Raw genomic sequence first — 20,276 nt, 5'->3', positions numbered from 1 at the left:
CTCACGAGCCCTACTGTGTACACTAACCTTCTTAACTTCACTTGTGTTCATAAAATAGCTTCATTGGTAAAGTGCCTCATACACCAAATGAAAATAATTAATAAAGAGGCAAATCCATGCAATAAAAGCTCAGACACCAACAGAGTCCCCCAGCCCACCCCCGGAACATTGAGTAATGGGGTGCTCAGCACCTTGGTAGATCTAATTAAAATACCAACAACTGTTGTTCATGAAGACAACAGGCCAAATAATCCAGAAACTACAGTTAGTGCAGAATGCGGCAGCTTGGCTGCTGTCAGGAGTTGCCCCTTTTCAGCATGTAACAACATTACTGAGGGAGCTGGCTGCCTATTTAACACCAGGGCAGGTTTAAGTTTTGATTATTGGTGTATAAAACACTAAGCAACTTGGGACCAGGATATTTGAGAGAGTGCCTTCTCCCTTACTAGCCTGCCTGGTCACTGAGGTCATCAGTGAGACACTTCCGGTGGTTCCACATGGACCTGCGGTTGGTTTGGAGTCCACTCGGAGTAGAGACTTCAGTGTATTGTCTCCCTCTCTGTGGAATTCCCTGTTTGCCAATGTCAGGCAGGCACCTGCATTGCTTTTGTTTTTGTTTTCAGCACCTGCTTAAGAGATTTTTATTGAAACAGCTTTCCCTGACTGGCCAGCCACAGTTTTATGGGCATAATATGATTTTAAAAATTTTAATTCTGTATTTTGATCCCTTTTTCTTTCTTTTTATTGTTCACCCCTTGGGAATCTTATTGGATGCAGAGTGGTATATAAATCCGATGAATAAATAAACACATTTCAAGTTAGAATTCCTGAACCACATGGGAGGAAAATGAGCTCATCCCACATAGCTCAGGGATTCTGATATCTAAACTGCATGGGAAGGAGCCTCATGGCAGCTGTTCCCATGTCACAAAAGTGATGTGAGAATGGGCCCTGCATCAACCCAGCCGGTCAATAACATGTACATATAAACCTGCACATGCAGAGTCTCATTTTAGTTTATTGAAATTTTCTTTTCAATGGGCACTTGACATACAATTGAGCTAAATGTCCCCATTCCCTGTCAATTTATATGTCTTATACAGTTTCAGAGATGAAAGCTCACTTCATGATAATGCATCTTCAACAGCTAAGATGCTTGCATCCTTGCCATCCATTATCTGTGGCTGAAAGATTGCAAGTATCATTTTGGAAGATGGAGGAACTGTAATCATTAGCAATAAGAAGAATGATGTATTGCATCTTCAATCCAGTGTCCTTATAGGAAGGACTGATTTAGCCGTATCATATCACCATGTCACAATTTTTTAAAATTGGAACAAAAATACATTTAACATGATTTTACATTCTACCATCCCTCTCTGTCCATCTCTTCACAGGTGCAGTCCTCTCTTCCTTTTCAAAAAATAAGATCAGCCCTACCTCCGCTGTAGGATCTCTCTCTCTCTCTGGTGGTTAAGCCACATGGAAACAGATTTAAAACCCTAATATTTTCAGATTACATTTCAATATTTCATTGATTAAAAGTCAGGAAAGCAAGATGATCCATGAATCTGATACCATCACATCCTTTGGAAAGCTTGCTTGAGCTCACACGAATCCTTGAATTTTAGCATAAAACCCTGGTAATCTCAGATTTGAAGAGCAAGAGATCTTGTTCATTTGGGGTGAGGGAGAGCATCTCACAGCTTCTATATACATTGCCCGCATGTTTTAGGAAAATGTAAAACAGAATAGCTATAAAAAGGGTTGATTCTTAATGTTCACCAACAATAGGAGAAACTTAGCTATAAATCTGAAGCAAGCCCAAAGCTGCAATTCATGCAGAAAGCATAGAATTGTAGAATCATAGAATGGTAGGGTTGGAAGGGATCTACAAGGCCATTGAGTCCAACCCCCTGCTCAATGCAGGAATCCAAGTCACAGCATCCTTGACAGATGGCTGTCCAGCCTCATCTTGAATGCCTCCAGTGTGGGAGACCCCGCTACCTCCCTATGTAATTAGTTCCATTGTCGTATTGCTCTAACAGTCAGGAAGTGTCTCCTGATGTTCAGCCAGAATCTGGCTTCCTGTCACTTGAGCCCATGATTCCGTGTCCTGCACTCTGGGATGATCGAGAAGAGATCTTGGCCTTCCTCTCTGTGACAACCTTTCAAGTCCTTGAAGAGCGCTATCATATCTCCCCTCAGTCTTCTCTTCTCAAGGCTAAACATGCCCAGTTCTTTCAGTCTCTCCTCATAGGGCATATTTAAAAAGAGAACAGAAAGGGGGCAAGCTACATCATTACTAAGCTCAATAGCTTGTTCCCCTGTCTAGATCAATTCCTAGAAGTTACATACTCAGAACCCTTAAACTAATTTTAAATGTATTCCCTGAACTCTCTTGTAGAACCTAGGCCAGCCTTTGGCAACCTGGGGAATGTTTTAGACTTCAGCTCCCATCGGCTCCAGCGAGCAAGGCAACTGTTAGGATACTGGGAGTTGTAGTCCAAAGCATCTGGAAAACAGGTTGGGGAAGGTTGACCTAGACTATCTTTAAACACTTCTATTATATTACTTACATATTAATAAGTAACCCACTGAAAATCCATCATTCTGCCGATTGTCAGTCACTGAATGCTCCTATGAATAGAAGAGTCTACAGTCAACACAAGAAACTGCTCATCCCCAGCTCTGGATAGACATCCAGGACAAGACAATTCCAGAACTTTGGAGCAGCCTCTGAGAACACATCCTATGCCTAACACAATGAGAGCAATATTTACAAACTGGTCTAAAGACTTCAGTGGAGATTGTAATGGCGCATAATGTGCATAGAGCCCAAACTGTTTTAAAATGTACTCACAAGGCAATAAAAAGCCATTGGCGTATTAGTATAACTAAGAACTGAAACCACAAAGGCCTGAATGAGTATTACCAGGAGAAAAGCTCCTGGAGGCTAGCAGACATTGTTATACAAGGGAAGGACAGATTGGTGGTGTGTGAGTACACATATATCTGTCCTGCCAAAACCAGAAGCCTCATACCTATGGAGTCTTTTGCCTAAAGAGTAGGGTAAAAGTGGTTTGAAAAATGAAATACTGCCTATCATCACAGGGACTGATGTTGCACGTACCTATTCCTGGTTTAATAGTTCAGCTTTAGTGGCTATTTCCCTTGTTCACTCTTATGTTGAATGGGGGGATGGTTTTAGTGGCCTTTGCATGGACACTTTTAGTACATTTGTATGGTTTTAATGAATATTGTTTTCTTCTTTGCAAAATTTCATAATTTTATTAAATTTATGTATCACTTCAGGACTCCATTTGATTGGTTTTGTCCAGAAATTCTGAGGAGCTAACATGCATAGTCATGCCTCACGCCCTGGTACATGCTTACACTTGCTGTATTTTTTTATTATTATTATTTCATTTCTATACCGCCCAATAGCCAAAGCTCTCTAAGTGCAGTTTTGTACAACCAACATAGCACAGACCTGGCAGATCACTGCAGCAGCTCCTTCAGCAGCCATATTGCTGGGTTCTCTGTCAGTATTGCTGCAGCCTTCCTGGACTTCCCACCACAACCCTCAAACTTTAAAAAGGATATTGTACCTAAAAGGATATTCTAGAGTTGTAAAAAAGGGCAGAAAGGGCAACTCAAGCAGTCAAGGAGCTGGAGCAACTCCCCTATAAGGAAAGGTTACAACATTTGGGACTGTTTAGTTTAGAAAAGAGGTGAGTAAGGGGAGAGATGATAGAGATGTACAAAATTATGCATGGTGTAGACAAAGTGGACAGGGAGAAATTTTTCTCCCTCTTACATAAGATTAGAACCCGGGGTCACCCCATAAAACCTATTGGTGGGAGATTCGGGATGGATCAAAGGAAGTACTTCTTCACACAGTGCATATTTAAACTATGGAATTCATTTCCATAAGATGGGACCACTTTAAAAGAGGATTGGACAAATTCATGGAGGAGAAGGCTATCAATGGCTACTAAGCCTGATGGCTATATACTACCACCTGTACCAAAGGTAGTATGCCTATGTACACCAGTTGCTGGGGAACATGGATGGGAGGATGCTGTTGCACTCATGTCCTGCTTGTGGGTTTCCCGTGGGAAGCTAGTTGGCCCTGTGTGAACAGAATGCTGGATTACATGGACCCTTGGTATGATCCAGCATGGCTCTTATGTTCTTAAACTTCTGCACTAAACTCCCATGTAGAACTCCCTTGTTTACTGCTCTTCCATGCTCTCTCTAAATCTCCTCTCTCTTGGCTTTAATTTACATATATATGTGGGGTTTTAAGGGGAATAATGGTGTCAGTAGCAGCTACAGAGTGTTACAAGGGTCAAATCTAGATGGCAAACAAGCTAAATTTGACCCCTTGGGCACTCTGTGGTGCTAAAGATGTACTTTTTCTGTAAATAGTTATTTATTCGTTTATTTTTGAATTTGACAGGGCAGCAGAGCAGAACACATGTTGCCCACTCATGATATATATGATTTGAATTCCAAATTATCCTATTTCCTAGTAATAAACTTTTTTAAAAAATCAACAGCATTCAAGTACCTATAGATTTGAATGCCTACTCATGTCTTTAAACATTGTGTAATATACTACTAGTAAACAGACAGATTTATATGAAAAACTGACGTAGCTCCAAATATCTAGAGGGCAGGAAAATATATTAATTATCAAGTGTAAAATATTAAATCCCTTTTTGGAGTGGTGCGTTTCAGTTTTATATTAATCAAGGGAACATCTGAAAATGCAAATCTAGGTGATTTGTTTTTTTACCAAATTGCTTGGCCCCAATTCTTACAGCATGATCCAGTCATCTTCAGTGGCGAATACATCAAGCTTTAATAGGCACATAAAATATGGTCCAAGTTCTAGCTTGTTGCTTTAGTGAGATAAAAAAAGGATTATCCTATGAAGGCTGACAGTATGACCAGATCTCTAATACATTGGGCTTTTATTTCTGTTAGTTTAACTTCTGCTCCTGTGAGCTTCTTTGATGCTCATGACAACCAACCTGGCTACATATACTTTGTAAACCAGAAATCCCTTCTTTGAAGCTTCCCGTAAAAATAAATCATCTGTCAATTTTTATTTTTTTTATTTTTGGTGTGTGCACACAATTCCTGGATTCTTTTTGGATACTTTGATATGACTTTTTAACATCCAAAGACATCTTTAAAAGGCTCTTCAAAATAGTTCAGATCATAACAGATAAGGCAGCCTCAGACATCAGTGTCACTTTAATCACAAAGATTTTCAGTTTTAGATTAGGGAAGGGATAAATACCTGGAGTTCAGTTCCCAAAGCAAAAACTGTAAATCCACAATTGGAGAAGGGTGACAAATAAACAGATTTCTGAACAGTTATGACCAGATATAAACACAATGGATCAATATATTGACAATTAAGCAAATAATACAGAATGGGGAAATGAGATAACATTGTCTTGCAAGTGGTAATCTAGCACCCTGTGAAATAGCAAGCCAGACAACAATTTGAATAGGAAATACACATTTATGCTGGGATGTACACTAACACACAAAGCAACCATTCATAAAAGCATGCCCTTGTGAACGCTGTATGTCTTTTTATGCAAGTTAAGTGTCTGAGCATTCAACTGCACTTTCCAGATGAGGTGGAAACATCCACATCGATAAGGAGGTTTTACACATCCCTAGCTTATATTTATTATTTATTTATTGCAATTATTTCTATCCTGCCTTTTAAGATACAAATCCTTCCAAGCCAGCTTATTTGTAACATAACAAATAACATAACAGGCCACCTGGAGCAAACACTAAGGTCTTCTTTACCTGTGCCTTCCTCCAGATTAAATATGGCTAGACTGTAAACAATCTCCCCACCCCCACCCCCCAATTTTTTTAGCTAGATGCCAGGCAGATCACAGCATCAAGGGCCATAGCTCAGTGGTAGAGCATATGTTTGGCATTCAGAAGATCCCTGGTTCAATCTCTGGCATAGAATCATAGAATAGTAGGGTTGGAAGGGGCCTATAAGACCATCGAGTCCCTATCCAGGTAGGGCTAAGAGAAACTCCCACCTGAAACCCTAAAGAGACACTGACCTGATTCGCACAATCACCTTGCGTTAAATAAGTGATGGTGGCTTGTTTAACATTTGCCTAATCATCCATACAGACGTGGCTTGTTGTGTCTTCTGAACTTGGGAGGTATGGCTTGTTGGAGGAGGAAACAGGCTATGGCCTGCTGCTAGGTTATGTGAGGCTTGTTTTCCCTTCCAACAAGCCATACTACCCAACTTTGGGCCACACAACAAGCCACATCTGTGCGGGTGATTAGGCAAATGGTGCCCAGGATGTACCACAGCTTAAGCAAGCCACCACGGTTTGTTCAACCAATGATGATTGTGCAAACTGGACCACCATCAGTCAGTGGCTGGGTTTCCACCATCAAGGAAGGAAAATAAGCCAACGTAGTTCATTTTCCCACACCTGCACATGCTGGTCGCATGCTGTGCTGTTACCGTAATTACCCTCACTGGGCGTAGTTTGTTGTGTCGTCTCAACCTGGCAAGGTTGCGAGTCAGAGGTGTGTTACAAACCACCTTACAATTCTAGAACAAGCCATGGGTTGTGGGGTGGTTTGTAAATCCACCCGCCATGCACCCTTGCCGGGTTCAGAAGACACAACAAACCGTGCCCAGCAGGTCAAGACTGGCGCGTGACCAGCATGCACAGGGTGGGAGAATGGCTTATAAGAATGGCTTATTTTCCCCCCAAATCATGTGAATTCAGACAGTGTCGACAATACTGGACTAGATAGACCAGCAAGCAGTCTGACTCAGTATAACGCAGCTTCCTATGTTCCTAAATTCTACCCAATGTCCCAAACTCTATACATTTCAGAAAGCACACATAAATACAGATATCATAAGGGATTTAAAGGTCACTTATCAGCTAAACAGAATATTGTCATTGCAATTTTAAATTATAATTTACATAGGATTAAAATATTAATATTGCAACTGGAAGCAACACAGAATACTCACCAATGCTAATTTCGTCGTCTGTTTCAGCATCTCCAATACATTCAAATTGAAAATCTTGAAGTGACTGAGAAAACTTCTGTACTGCCATCGATAAATCTGTAAAAGAAAAGCAGCGTAAAAATTATTGTGGGTGTTATGCATAGAATAACAAATACAAATAGATTATTTTTAATAGTACTATCTTTTTTTCCCTTTCTGGTACAAGGGGAAAAAAGCACTGATTAAAGAATTCACAGCATTGCCAAACTTATTGGAAAAGTTATACTGGATGAATCAGATATTCTACAGACTGGAATTCAACAGCACAGCTCTCCCCTTGGGGACCCATCAGAAAAAAAGAACTGAATGCATAGCAAGTCCTAAAATAGTTTGGTCCAGAGTTTGGGGGTACTCCTAGATCCATCACTGTCGCTGGAATCCCAGGTGGCCATGGAGACTTGGAGTGCCTTTTACCAGCTTCAGCTGGTTCGCCAGCTACAGCCTCGCCTGGACAGGGATAGCTTGGCCACAGTGGTGCAGGTGCTAGTAGCCTCAAGACTGGATTACTACAATGTGCTCTATGCGGGGCTGCCCTTAAGGCTGTTATGGAAGCCGGAGCTAAAGCAGAATACAGCAGGTCAGTTGTTGTCACGACCTGCCCCTTTCCAGCATGTAACTCCTTTGCTGAGGGAACTGCACTGGCTACCTATTTGCTACCAGGCCAGGTTTAAGGTTTTAGTACTAGTGTACAAAGCCCTAAACAACTTGGGATGAGGATACCTGAGAGAATGCCTTCTCCCATACCAACCTGCCCGGTCACTAAAGTCATCAGGGGGCTCGCTCTTGGTGGTTCCACATGGACCTATGGTCCAATTAGAGTCCACCAGGAGAAGAGCCTCCAGTGTGGAGGCCCCCTTTCTTTGGAATTCTCTGACCCTGGAAGTCAGGCAGGCTCCTACACTGCGTTGTTTCTGGTGCCTCCTAAAACAGCACTGTTCCAGGAGGCATTCATTTAAAAAGCATAATTTTAATGTGGTGTTTTAACCTTTTTATTCTTCTACTATTTTATCTTTTGTGTTCACTGCTCCGAAATCTGTTCCAGATATGGAGCAGTATATAAATATTGTAAATTAAAAAAAGAAACAAAAAAAAAATGACTATGAACCAATCCAATGCAGGCATAAAGTGCAAATACAATTATAGGATGCATAAGATGACATTGCTAGAAGGGGTATGTAAAAAAAAACCCCACACCACTCAATAACTACTTTGCTAATCATAGGTAGTATGTGATATTCGGGGAATTCTTTCAGCAGGGTAAAAAGACACACACAGAGATGCTCGCTAGTGGGCAGGATTTGGCCAATGACCTGCGATGTCCCAAGTACCTTTGCTTGTAAATTAATTACATTGATTTCAATAACAACATGTATAGAATTGGCATATTCAGATCAGGTTCCAAGTCTATTTGTTTAAAATGGACATATATACACAAAATCAGACAGAAGTGTAGTATAGAGATGTAAGACACAGACACACCTCTAAAACAGTTTTTGTCATTTTTTTAGGTGTGATTTTACACTCCCCATTCCACTCAAACTTAAACCCACATTTGGGGGGGGACGACACCCCCCCCCATGTGTGAATCTGTCCAACTGCATTACATCTACGAGTTGGCCTCTCTGCAGCCCTGCCTTTGCAAGTCCTGAAGAATACACTGAATACTGAATTACAGTTATTACAAACAGAAGCACATCTGGTAGTCTTGATGTATTGAGCTACTGTACTGTCTCCATATTTTACTTAATATATGTTTTCTATTACAAAAGGCATTGAGTGAATTTTCTGCAGATTTGCTGGATGCTTCTTATTCCAAGCTATAAAAAAGCCTACTGAGATCATGCATTATTCTTGTTTGGCAGCTGCACATCTGATATTAGACAATGAAGATTCTGCTGCAGAAGTGTGAAGATACAAGTTTTGGCAAGTTACATTAACTTTATTCTTCTTTCCAACTGTGTTCCAGGAAGACCTGGAGTTTCCCTTGGAGGCATGTGAAGGGTTCCTCAGTAAGAAAATAAATAAATCAAATATTAAACAAGCTTTCCTGAATTGCCCCACTACCACCACTCATATTCCCCTGCCATGCACAGCCACCAAGGAATTCATATGGAGCAAGATCCAACAGCCTTGACAAGCACCCTGCACAGAGTGAGTAAACATACACAATGCCTCACAACATGCAAGAGGTTTTGTACAAACGCATAGGGGATCTTCAGCAGATAGGTCAATGTGAAAAAGGCTCCCTGATAGCACAAAGTTTAGAAAGGATCAATATTAACATTTTGGAATCACGTTTTTGGTCAGCTGAAAGCAGCACATTGATCAGAGAGAATTTAAAACAAATGCTTTACCACACTGAAAGTCAGTGTGGTGTAGTGGTCAGAGCGTTGGACTGGGAGTTGAGAGGTTCTGATCCCCACTCAGCCATGGAAGCTCACTAGGTGACTTTGGTCCAGTCACTCTCAGCGCAGCCTACCTCATAGGGTTGTCGTTATAAGGATAAAATGGAGAGGGGGAGGATAACGTAAGCCGCCTTGGGTTCCTTGCAAGAGGAAAAAAAGGTGGGATATAAATTCAGTAAAATAAATAAAAATAAATAAGTTGATGGATATGTACATGCAAACGTACATCTATATAATGTGTGAATCTTTCCTGCTGAGTCAGAGCATATAAAAACTAAACTGAGCAGGGAGAGGGTTGGATTCACATACCAAGATGGAGCTGCTGGGACTTGAAATGGCTCTTTATGCAGCTGCCCTGTGTGTGTTGAGCCACAAAGCCCTCATGACCAACACTGGGGAGAAAATTATCCTGTGTATGAGCTGTGCAGAATTTCTCTATGTCTTAAAATAAACTAAGTGCTGCTCAGAGTTCTTTTAAAAAGTCTAGGTATCAATAGGAGAGGGCAGGATGAGTAGAAAGAAGGAAACATTCTTTGTAAATCCTAAAGCATCCACTCTTGTGGAGTTACAGGGCTTAAGAATGTACAAAAAATCACTCTTACAGGTCAATGGCAGTTTCCTCTTTTTGTTACTTCTGAGTTTGTTGGGTGGGTGGGAGCAGGGGTGCAGAGAAGCGTTTAGGAAAGAAAACCAAAAACTTGGTGGCACACCCACCAAAAAGCGCAAAAGGGGATGTCTATACATGAATACAAGATTAAGGGTACAGTTCAATGGGCTAGATGCCCATTGGAGGCTTCTATCCATCCCATGCCCTGCCAAGGTCTTCCTGGAATGAGAGATTTTTTTTTTTAGCCTTTCCATCCTCCAACTCAGGATTTTTCATTAGACAGGCATCTGAGCCCCTCTAACTTGCCCACTCTATTGGGGACGGGGACTGAGAGGCCATTGGATCCAGTGGATCCACGACCTCTCCTCTCCCTGCTCACTGGCCTGCCCCCATCACAGCCACTGCCTCCCTTTCCAATGACAGAATCCCAACCTTGGAAGAGGGAGCTACAGAGCTTTCCATTGTGGTGGTGGTGGGGGGGGGGGGACACACACAAATTCACACTCAGATGTCCTTCTCCAAGGTTGAAGTGCTGTCTCCGGACTCAAAGGGGAAGATCTACTGCATGTTATGGCCCCTCAGACTGTCTTGGGGCCATAGGATTGCACTCCAAATTAATTTACTGAACTGAAAAAATATTTGAAATAACATAGCTATGTAGCCTGGGAATAGCCATACTGCATTTCAGAAGCCAGCAGTTACATAGCAGGCTGAAAGGCAATACTTCAAGTCCACCAGCCTGAATTGCTATGCTCTAGCACCAGTGTCGAAAAGTCTCATGCTGGATTATATCCCTCAGCTGAGGGGAGGGGCCACAGCTCAGTGGCAGAGCACATGGTTTGCATGCAGAAGGCCCAAGTTCATCTCTAGTTAGGGCTGGAAAAATTCCTGCCTGAAACCCTGGGTTGTTGTTCAGTCGTGTCCAACTCTTCATGACCCCATGGACCATAGCACGCCAGGCCTTCCTGTCCTGCGCTCTCTCCCGGAGTGTGCTCAAGTTCATATTCATTGCATCGGTGATGCTATCTAGCCATCTCATCCTCTGCCGTCCCCTTCTCCTTTTGCCTTCAATCTTTCCCAGCATCAGGGTCTTTTCCAGGGAGTTTTCTCTTCGCATTACGTGGCCAAAATATTTCAGCTTCAGCTTCAGGATCTGTCCTTCCAATGAGCACTCAGGGTTGATTTCCTTTAGGATGGACTGATTTGATCTCCTTGCAGTCCAGGGGACTCGTAAGAGTCTTCTCCAGCACTACAGTTCGAAAGCATCAATTCTTTGGCACTCAGCCTTCCTTACAGTCCAGCTCTCACAGCCATATGTTGCTACTGGGAAAACCATAGCTTTGATTATACAGACCTTTGTCGGCAACGTGATGTCTCTGCTTCTTACTATGCTGTCTAGGTTTGCCATAGCTTTCCTCCCAAGGAGCAAGCCTTTTTTAATTTCATGGCTACAGTCACCGACCGCGGTGATCTTGGAGCCAGAGAAAACAAAATCTGTCACTGCTTCCATTTCTTCCCCTTCTATATGCCAGGAAGTGATGGGGCCAGATGCCATGATCTTAGTTTTTTTAATGTTGAGTTTCAAACCAGCTTTTGCACTCTCCACTTTCACCCTCAACAAGAGGCTCTTTAGATCCTCTTCGCTTTCTGTCATTAGGGTGGTATCGTCTGCGTATCTGAGGTTGTTGATAATTCTCCTGGCAATCTTAATTCCGACCTGTGATTCATCCAACCCGGCGTTTCTCATGATGTACTCTGCATATAAATTAAATAAGCAGGGCGACAATATGCAGCCTTGTTGTACTCCTTTCTATCAGGGACATTAAGATCTTTCTATTTGGCTATCAGGGACATTAAGATCTTTCCGGTATACTTCTTCTGTGTATTCTTTCTACCTCTTCTTAGTCTCATCTGCTTCTATTAGATCCCTGCCTTCTTTGTCCTTTATCATGCCCGTCTTTGCACAAAATGTTCCCTTGATATCTCCGATTTTCTTGAAAAGATCTCGTCTTTCCCATTCCATTGTTTTCCTCGATTTCTTTGCATTGTTCATTTAAGAAGGCCTTCTTGTCTCTCCTTGCGATTCTCTGGAACTCTGCATTCAGCTGGGTATATCTTCCCCTTTCTCCCTTGCTTTTCGCTTCCCTTCTTTCCTCAGCTACTTGTAAAGCCTCATCAGACAGCCACCTGGCTTTCTTGCATTTCTTTTTCTTGGGGATGGATTGAGTTGCTGCCTCCTGAACAATGTTACGGACCTCCGTCCATAGTTCCTCAGGCACTCTGTCTATCAGGTCTAATCCCTTAAATCTATTCCTCACCTCCACTGTATATTCATAAGGGATATGATTTAAGTCATACCTGAATGGTTTAGTGGTTTTCCCTACGTTCTTCAATTTAAGCCGAAATTTTGCGATAAGAAGCTCATGATCTGAGCCACAGTCAGCTCCAGGTCTTGTTTTTACTGACTGTATAGAGCTTCTCCATCTTTGGCTGCAAAGGACATAATCCATCTGATTTCAATATTGACCATCTGGTGATGTCCATGTGTAGTCGCCTCTTGTGCTGTTGGAAAAGAGTGTTTGCTATGATCAGCGTGTTCTCTTGGCAAAACTCTATTAGCATTTGGCCTGCTTCATTTTGTACACCAAGGCCATGCTTGCCTGTTATCCCGGTGATTTCTTGACTTCCTACTTTGGCATCCCAGTCCCCTATGACGAAAAGGACATCTTTTTTTGGTGTTATTTCTAGAAGGTGCTGTAGGTCTTCATAGAACTGATCAACCTCAGCTTCTTCGGCCTCAGTGGTTGGGGCATAGACTTGAATTACTGTGATGTTGAATGGTTTGCCTTGGATTCGTACTGAGATCATTCTATCGTTTTTGAGATTGTACCCCAGTACTGCTTTTCCCACCCTTTTATTGACTATGAGTGCTACTCCATTTCTTCTAAGGGATTCTTGCCCACAGTAGTAGATATAATGGTCACCTGAATTAAATTCGCCCATGCTTGTCCATTTTAGTTCGCTGATTCCCAAGATGTCGATGTTCAGTCTTGCCATCTCATATTTGACCACCTCCAGCTTACCTTGATTCATTGATCTGACATTCCAGGTTCCTAAACAATATTGTTCTCTACAGCATTGCATTTTCTTTTCACCACCAGACACATCCACAGCTGAGTGTCCTTTCGGCTTTGGCCCAGCCGCTTCACTCTTTCTGGCACTACTTGGAAATTCCCTCTGCTCTTCCCCAGTAGCATATTGGACACCTTCCGACCTGAGGGGCTCATCTTCTGGCGTCATCTCTTTTAGCCTTGTGATACGTTCCATGGGGTTTTCTTGGCAAGAATACTGGAGTGGGTTGCCATTTCCTTCTCCAGTGGACCACATTTTGTCAGAACTCTCCGCCATGACCTGTCCGCCTTGGGTGGCCCTGCACGGCATAGCTTATGGCTTCACTGAGTTACGCAAGCCCCTTCGTCACAACAAGGCAATGATCCTGGGTTGTATCCCAATAGTATCAACAATACTGGGATAGAGAGATCAATGGTCTGGCTCAGTATAAGGCAGTTCCCAACTGCCTATATTCCCAACTGCCTCTTCATACTGTTTTAAATCCACAGACCAAGCTTTTTAAAATGTCTACATAAGAAAAATATTGGTCATGTGTTTACTTGGGCTACAATCTGCTGAGTACTTCTCCCATAAAATCGCAAACATTACAACCAGTGATTGGGCAGCAGCAATGTTGCTTTGGGGATTCTGCCTCCCATTACAAACCCTCAACTCACAGACAGCTTGATGTGTCAGGTTAGAAACATATGGCATATAGAGGATTTATAAACGGAAATGGTACCATGGCTGTAAAACACCAAAAACCATTTCTTAACCAAACTACAGAGAGAGATGAAGGCACTATGAAATATACATCCCCCAAATAATGATGGCTTTCATTTAAAAGCAGTGGTTTTCAAAAAATAAAATAAAATTGCTGCCTTCAGAGAATCCTCTTCATATCAACTCCCTGCATGTTTGCTACAGAAACACAGAATAGTGCAGAATAGGGGGCATGTTCTATGATGCCCTGTTAATTCAGGAAGGGCACTGGGCAAACCTGCTGGGTTCCACTACAGTCCCACATGAACCAAGAATTAAACTTAACACTTAGTTGTAGCTGCAAACTATAAAGATCACCAATGGAGGACAAGCTGACTTTCAGGGCACCTTGCCCTCCATTAACAATTCTCTAATTGAGGAAATCCCAGATAAGCTTCCAGGAGCTGTCTGAAAATCTTAAGAACATACAGTCAATCTGGAAAAGGGAGGACACTGAAAGCCCCTTTTAAGTTAAATACTACGTATTTATTGATTTCTTATGGCTTAGTTTGAGATGTGGCTTGCCCTGGGATGCATCACCAGCTTCTATTCCCATTAGTGAGGGGTTGAGCTCCAAGAGTCCTGGCTATCGGATTTCTTGCATCACAGGCAAGAAATCTAAGAGCAGTCAGTTTGACTGTTAAAATGAAAATTAAGGAGAGCCAGTGTGGTGTAGTGGCTAGAGTGTTGGACTGGGAGTTGAGAGATCCGGGTTCTAGTCCCCACTCGGCCATGGAAGCTTACTGGGTGACTTTCGGCCAGTCACAGACTCTCAGCCCAACCTACCTCACAGGGTGGTTGTTGTGAGGCTAAAATGGAGAGGAGAATTATGTACGCCGCCTTGAGTTCCTTAAGGAGGAAAAAAGCGAGATATAAATGTAATAAATGAATGAATAAATAAAGGGCAATACGTGAGCTTCAGCCAGAGAAAATGATGTTCTCTCTATATTACCACTTAAGCCACAACTGCACAACCTACTGCTGCTCATGGTGCAGCTTGCTGAGGCCTGGTATGTCCAGCCTACTTTTCCCCAGCACCCAGCCAATCAGCTATCAGCAGTATGGTGACAGCAATCTTCAGCAGGATTGCTTGGGGGCAGCAGACGCTTTAACCTTGACACGCCCAGTGATGCCAATGCTGCTAAGATTGTTGTCCCCAGGCGACTATCAGCAACCTAGACTGCATTAGGAGCAATGAAGAAGCAAGGATAAAGCCCCCCATCCAAGAAATCCCATCCCTAGGTACATCACACCCTTCCCAGCCGGCAAAAAATAGAAATGCAATACATAAACAAACAAACAAATAAATAAATCCCTACGTACATCACACCCCTCCCAGCCAGCAAAAAATAGAAATGTAATAAATAAATAAATGAATAAATTCCACCCAAAGGTACATCATACCCCTCCCAGCCAGCAAAAAATAGAAATGCAATAAATAAATAAATCCCATCCCTAGGTACATCATGCCCCTCCCAACCCGCAAAAAATAGAAATGCAATAAATGAATGAATGAATCCCATCCCTAGGTACATCACACCCTGCCCACCCTGCTAAACATCTGTTTCATGGGCTGGGAGGGGCACAATCTCTCCATGCTGTGGTGGAGAGGTGTCTACCCTTCTCAACCCTAGTAGGGAGACAAACTTTGAAAGCTACAATCCCACTTTTAAATGGATCTCAGCATACAGGGAGGTTTAAACTCCCCATCTCTGCATGTTAAGACTGGGGTGGGGTGCAAATATATTTAGTTTTTTCAATACGCCGCCTCTCTGCCATAAGGTGTTCAAGGCATCTCATGAAGACCGGTTAAGAACAAATCAAAGCAATAAAAACTTTAACTAATAATAGAGAACAGAGGAAGCAGAAAACAATGTACAAGAACTTGATGGCTGTATCTTTTCTCCAGGGATTTTTGGCAGGAAAACAGCCCGGAGGCAAGGGGCAAGAACCCCCTCCTGTGGCACTCTTCCCTTCAATTTGCTGCCTCAGCAGCCGTATTGTATAAACATGGAGTTCTCCATGTAGCTGCTCTGTCACACTCACAGTAAAGATGATGAAAGAATGTACTTCATTTATAAAAGAGTATAGCACTTCCAACAGGAATGGGGCAGTTGTCTCTTGAGACCTGGAATCTTCCCCCACCCCCAACTAAACAGAGCCTTGCTGTTGCTTTACATTCAAGATGAATAGGAAGTAAACCTTGATTCTGTGCTACCAAAGAGTCCCCAGCCAGAAAAATATATCAGTAATAAAAAAATACGCTGAAGAAACAACAGCACCCTACTGAGAAGTACTGTACTCCAACAGCTGCTGTGCCCGATACAGTCAATTTTGTTCTAAATAGAACATGACACAGTGGGATTTTTTTTTTTTTTCCACAGCTGAGATTGTAAACATGCCAACTGGTAAAGTGAAATGCTTAGTGAAGCCTGAAAGAATTAAAGAGCCTTAAAATACTAATAAAATGAGTATCTTATAAATCATTATTACTGGACATTTCTCAGCCGGTTTTATCACATCAATAAAAACACAGCCAGTATCAGCAGGCCAATAAGCATAATGCTGAGCAAGAATAGTGAGGGGATTTTGAGCTCCGGAAAGCTGGAAGAGGCCACTGCACCCTACTCCGCTGACACCATGCCATTCTACTCCACCTCAGATAGCTGCCTGTCCATGCCCTTTATGGCACTGGTCTTCAACTGGTAGGTCTCCCTATCCCCCGCCTGCTTTCAGTCCCCCCCCCCCCAAATTCTTGCTGTTGATTGTCAGGAGAAAAACAAGAGCGCAGAGAGAGAAACACACAGAAAGACAGTGAGGTGTAGTTGGGAAAATCTAAAATGGCTGCTAATTCACCTTAGCAGCCAGTGCAATTGTCCTCCTTGCACTGAGAGGGAAGCAGCAGGAACTGGAGAAAGAAAGGGGTGTAAAAAAGGTTTTTTAAAAAATAGATGTGGGTCCCTTGTTGAAGGGATGGGTTCAAGAACTGGAAAGTTAAGGGCTACTGCTTGAAAGCTAATAGACCTTTAAAAGCCCAGAGACAGAAATCAGGTGGCCATCAGCAGCCATCTACATCGACATTTTCCCAGTGTGTGCAATTTAACATACAAAAGGTTAGGGAATGAAAAAGAAAATATTCAAGACTTTTTCCTAAGCACCCTAATTTAATTAACAAAGGCATTAATGGGCATGTGAGTGGTGGCAAGGAGAGTGATGAAGCCAGAAAGCTGAGAGGCTTAAGGCCTACTTAATACTGAGGTGGCAAACCTATGCCTGGGCCGTACTGCCTCAGGCTGCATGTGGGGGCTCAACTGTATTGTATTCCTCAGTAACAACTAGAACAACAAATCCCTCTACATAGAAAACTGGCATGACAGGGAGAAAAGGTCTCTGGCCTGCTTTTTCCCTGACATTTAGCTTTCTAAGAAGAGTTTAATGGTGGAACATTCAATCATGAAAGGTAGTAAACCAGACCTGAGAGAGAGGTCAGTGTCAATCCCTCACACTTTTTTTACTCTCTCAAAAAGGTGCCTATATTAAAATATTGGACAATATGCAAACTGATTTAACACTGGTTAAAAAGCAGATGACCAGGCACCTGAAATATCTTTTAAGTACCTAAGATATACATCCCTAATGAATAGTCACTTTGCCCCCAAGCCTTCAGAATAGGACTAGCTAGAAATCCAAGTATATGTACAACCCCATCCTTCAGCAAAGGAGATTGTTACCTTGTCGTGGTACTGGAGCTTGAGCACCTCAATGACATCATGAGCTAAACCGTGAAGGGGCCCCCAAGACGGGAAGGTCATGGCAGAGAGTTCAGACTAAATACGATCCCTGGGGAAGGAAACGGCAACCCACTCCAGTATTCTTGCCATGAAAACTAAATGGATCAGTACAACCACAGATATGTCGGTATACCATCAGAAGATGGGACTCCCAGGTCAGAAGATGGTCAAAATGCTACTGGGGAGGAACAGAGGATAAGTTCAACTAGCCCCAGATGTGATGACACAGCTAGCTCAAAGCCAAAAGGACGGCTAGCAGCCAATGGCGCTGGTGGTGAACGACGAATCCGATGTTCTAAAGATCAACACACCATAGGAACCTGGAATGTAAGATCTATGAGCCAGGGCAAACTGGATGTGGTTAATGGGGAGATGTCAAGATTAAATATAGACATTTTGGGTGTCAGTGAACTGAAATGGACTGGAATGGGCCACTTCACATCAGATGACCACCAGATCTACTACTGTGGCCAAGAGGACCACAGAAGAAATGGAGTAGCCTTCATAATTAATAATAAAGTGGCTAAAGCAGTGCTTGGATACAATCCAAAAAATGACAGAATGATCTCAATTCGAATTCAGGGTAAGCCATTTAACATCACAGTGATCAAAATATACGCCCCAGCCACAGATGCTGAAGAAGCAGAAGTAGATCAGTTCTATGAGGATCTGCAGCACCTACTGGATAGTACGCCAAAAAAAGATGTTATTTTCATTATAGGAGACTGGAATGCTAAGGTGGGTAGTCAAATGACACCTGGAATTACAGGCAAGAATGGTCTGGGAGAACAAAATGAAGCAGGACATAGGCTGATAGAATTTTGCCAAGACAACTCACTGTGCATAACAACTACTCTCTTCCAACAACCTAAGAGACGACTTTATACATGGACTTCACCAGACGGTCGACACCGAAATCAGATTGACTACATCCTTTGTAGCCAAAGGTGGCAGACATCTATGCAGTTGGTAAAAACAAGACCTGGAGCTGATTGTAGTTCAGATCACGAACTTCTTATTGCACAATTTAGAATCAGACTAAAGAGAATAGGGAAGACCCACAGATCAGTTAGATATGAGCTCACAAAAATTCCTAATGAATATGCAGTGGAGGTGAAGAATAAATTTAAGGGACTAGATTTAGTAGATAGGGTCCCAGAAGAACTATGGACAGAAGTTCACAACATTGTTCAGGAGGTGGCAACAAAAAACGTCCCAAAGAAAAAGAAAACCAAGAAGGCAAGATGGCTGTCTGCTGAGACACTGGAAGCAGCCCAAGAAAGAAGGAAAGCAAAAGGCAACAGTGATAGGGGGAGATATGCCCAATTAAATGCAAAATTCCAGAGGTTAGCCAGAAGAGATCAGGAATTATTTTTAAACAAGCAATGCACGGAAGCGGAAGAAGATAATAGAATAGGAAGGACAAGACACCTCTTCCAGAAAATTAGAAACATCGGAGGTAAATTCCAGGCAAAAATGGGTATGATCAAAAACAAAGATGGCAAGGACCTAACAGAAGCAGAAGAGATCAAGAAAAGGTGGCAAGAATATACGGAAGATCTGTATAGGAAGGATAATAATATCGCGGATAGATTTGATGGTGCGGTCAGTGAGCTAGAGCCAGACATCCTGAAGAGTGAGGTTGAATGGGCCTTAAGAAGCATTGCTAATAACAAGGCAGCAGGAGATGACGGCTGAACTGTTTAAAATCTTGCAAGATGATGCTGTCAAGGTGATGCATGCCATATGCCAGCAAATTTGGAAAACACAAGAATGGCCAACAGATTGGAAAAAATCAACTTATATCCCCATACCAAAAAGGGGAAGCACCAAAGAATGTTCAAACTATCGAACAGTGGCACTTATTTCACATGCCAGTAAGGTAATGCTCGAGATCTTGCAAGGTAGACTCCAGCAATTCATGGAACGATAATTGCCAGATGTACAAGCTGGGTTTAGAAAAGGCTGAGGAACTAGAGACCAAATTGCCAATATCCGCTGGATAATGGAGAAAGCCAGGGAGTTTCAGAAAAACATCCATTTCTGTTTTATTGACTATTCTAAAGCCTTTGACTGTGTGGATCATAACAAATTGTGGCAAGTTCTTGGTGGGATGGGGATACCAAGTCATCTTGTCTGCCTCCTGAGGAATCTGTATAACAACCAAGTAGCAACGGTAAGAACAGACCACGGATCAACGGACTGGTTTAAGATTGGGAAAGAAGTACGGCAGGGTTGTATACTCTCACCCTACCTATTCAACCTGTACGCAGAACACATCATGCGACGTGCTGGGCTTGATGAAGCCAAGATGGAGTTAAAATCGCTGGAAGAAACATTAACAATCTCCGATATGCAGATGATACCGCTTTGATGGCTGAAAGCGAGGAAGAGCTGAGGAACCTCATAACGAAGGTGAAAGAAGAAAGTGCAAAAGCTGGGTTGCAGTTCAACCTCAAAAAAACCAAGATTACAGCAACCAGCTTGATTGATAACTGGCAAAC

The 20,276-nt window shown here is 42.5% G+C and overlaps 1 protein-coding gene across 1 annotated transcript in view; it reads right to left on the bottom strand.

Moving 5' to 3' along the window:
• ARHGAP42 (Rho GTPase activating protein 42) overlaps positions 1-20,276 on the bottom strand; it is a 253,118-nt gene that overhangs the window by 194,748 nt on the left and 38,094 nt on the right. Inside the window, exon 2 of the mRNA XM_084842649.1 lies at positions 7,058-7,153. Coding sequence (XP_084698775.1) covers positions 7,058-7,153 — 96 coding nt within the window. The remainder of the gene's footprint in view (positions 1-7,057; positions 7,154-20,276) is intronic.

The sequence above is a fragment of the Heloderma suspectum genome, chromosome 3, assembly GCF_057233095.1.
Source record: "Heloderma suspectum isolate Gila_16-S chromosome 3, 16-S_ref, whole genome shotgun sequence".
In the NCBI taxonomy this organism is placed as follows: Eukaryota; Metazoa; Chordata; class Lepidosauria; order Squamata; family Helodermatidae; genus Heloderma; species Heloderma suspectum.
The sequence above is the reverse complement of the archived record's forward strand: the minus strand, read 5'-3'. Positions and strand labels throughout refer to the sequence as shown.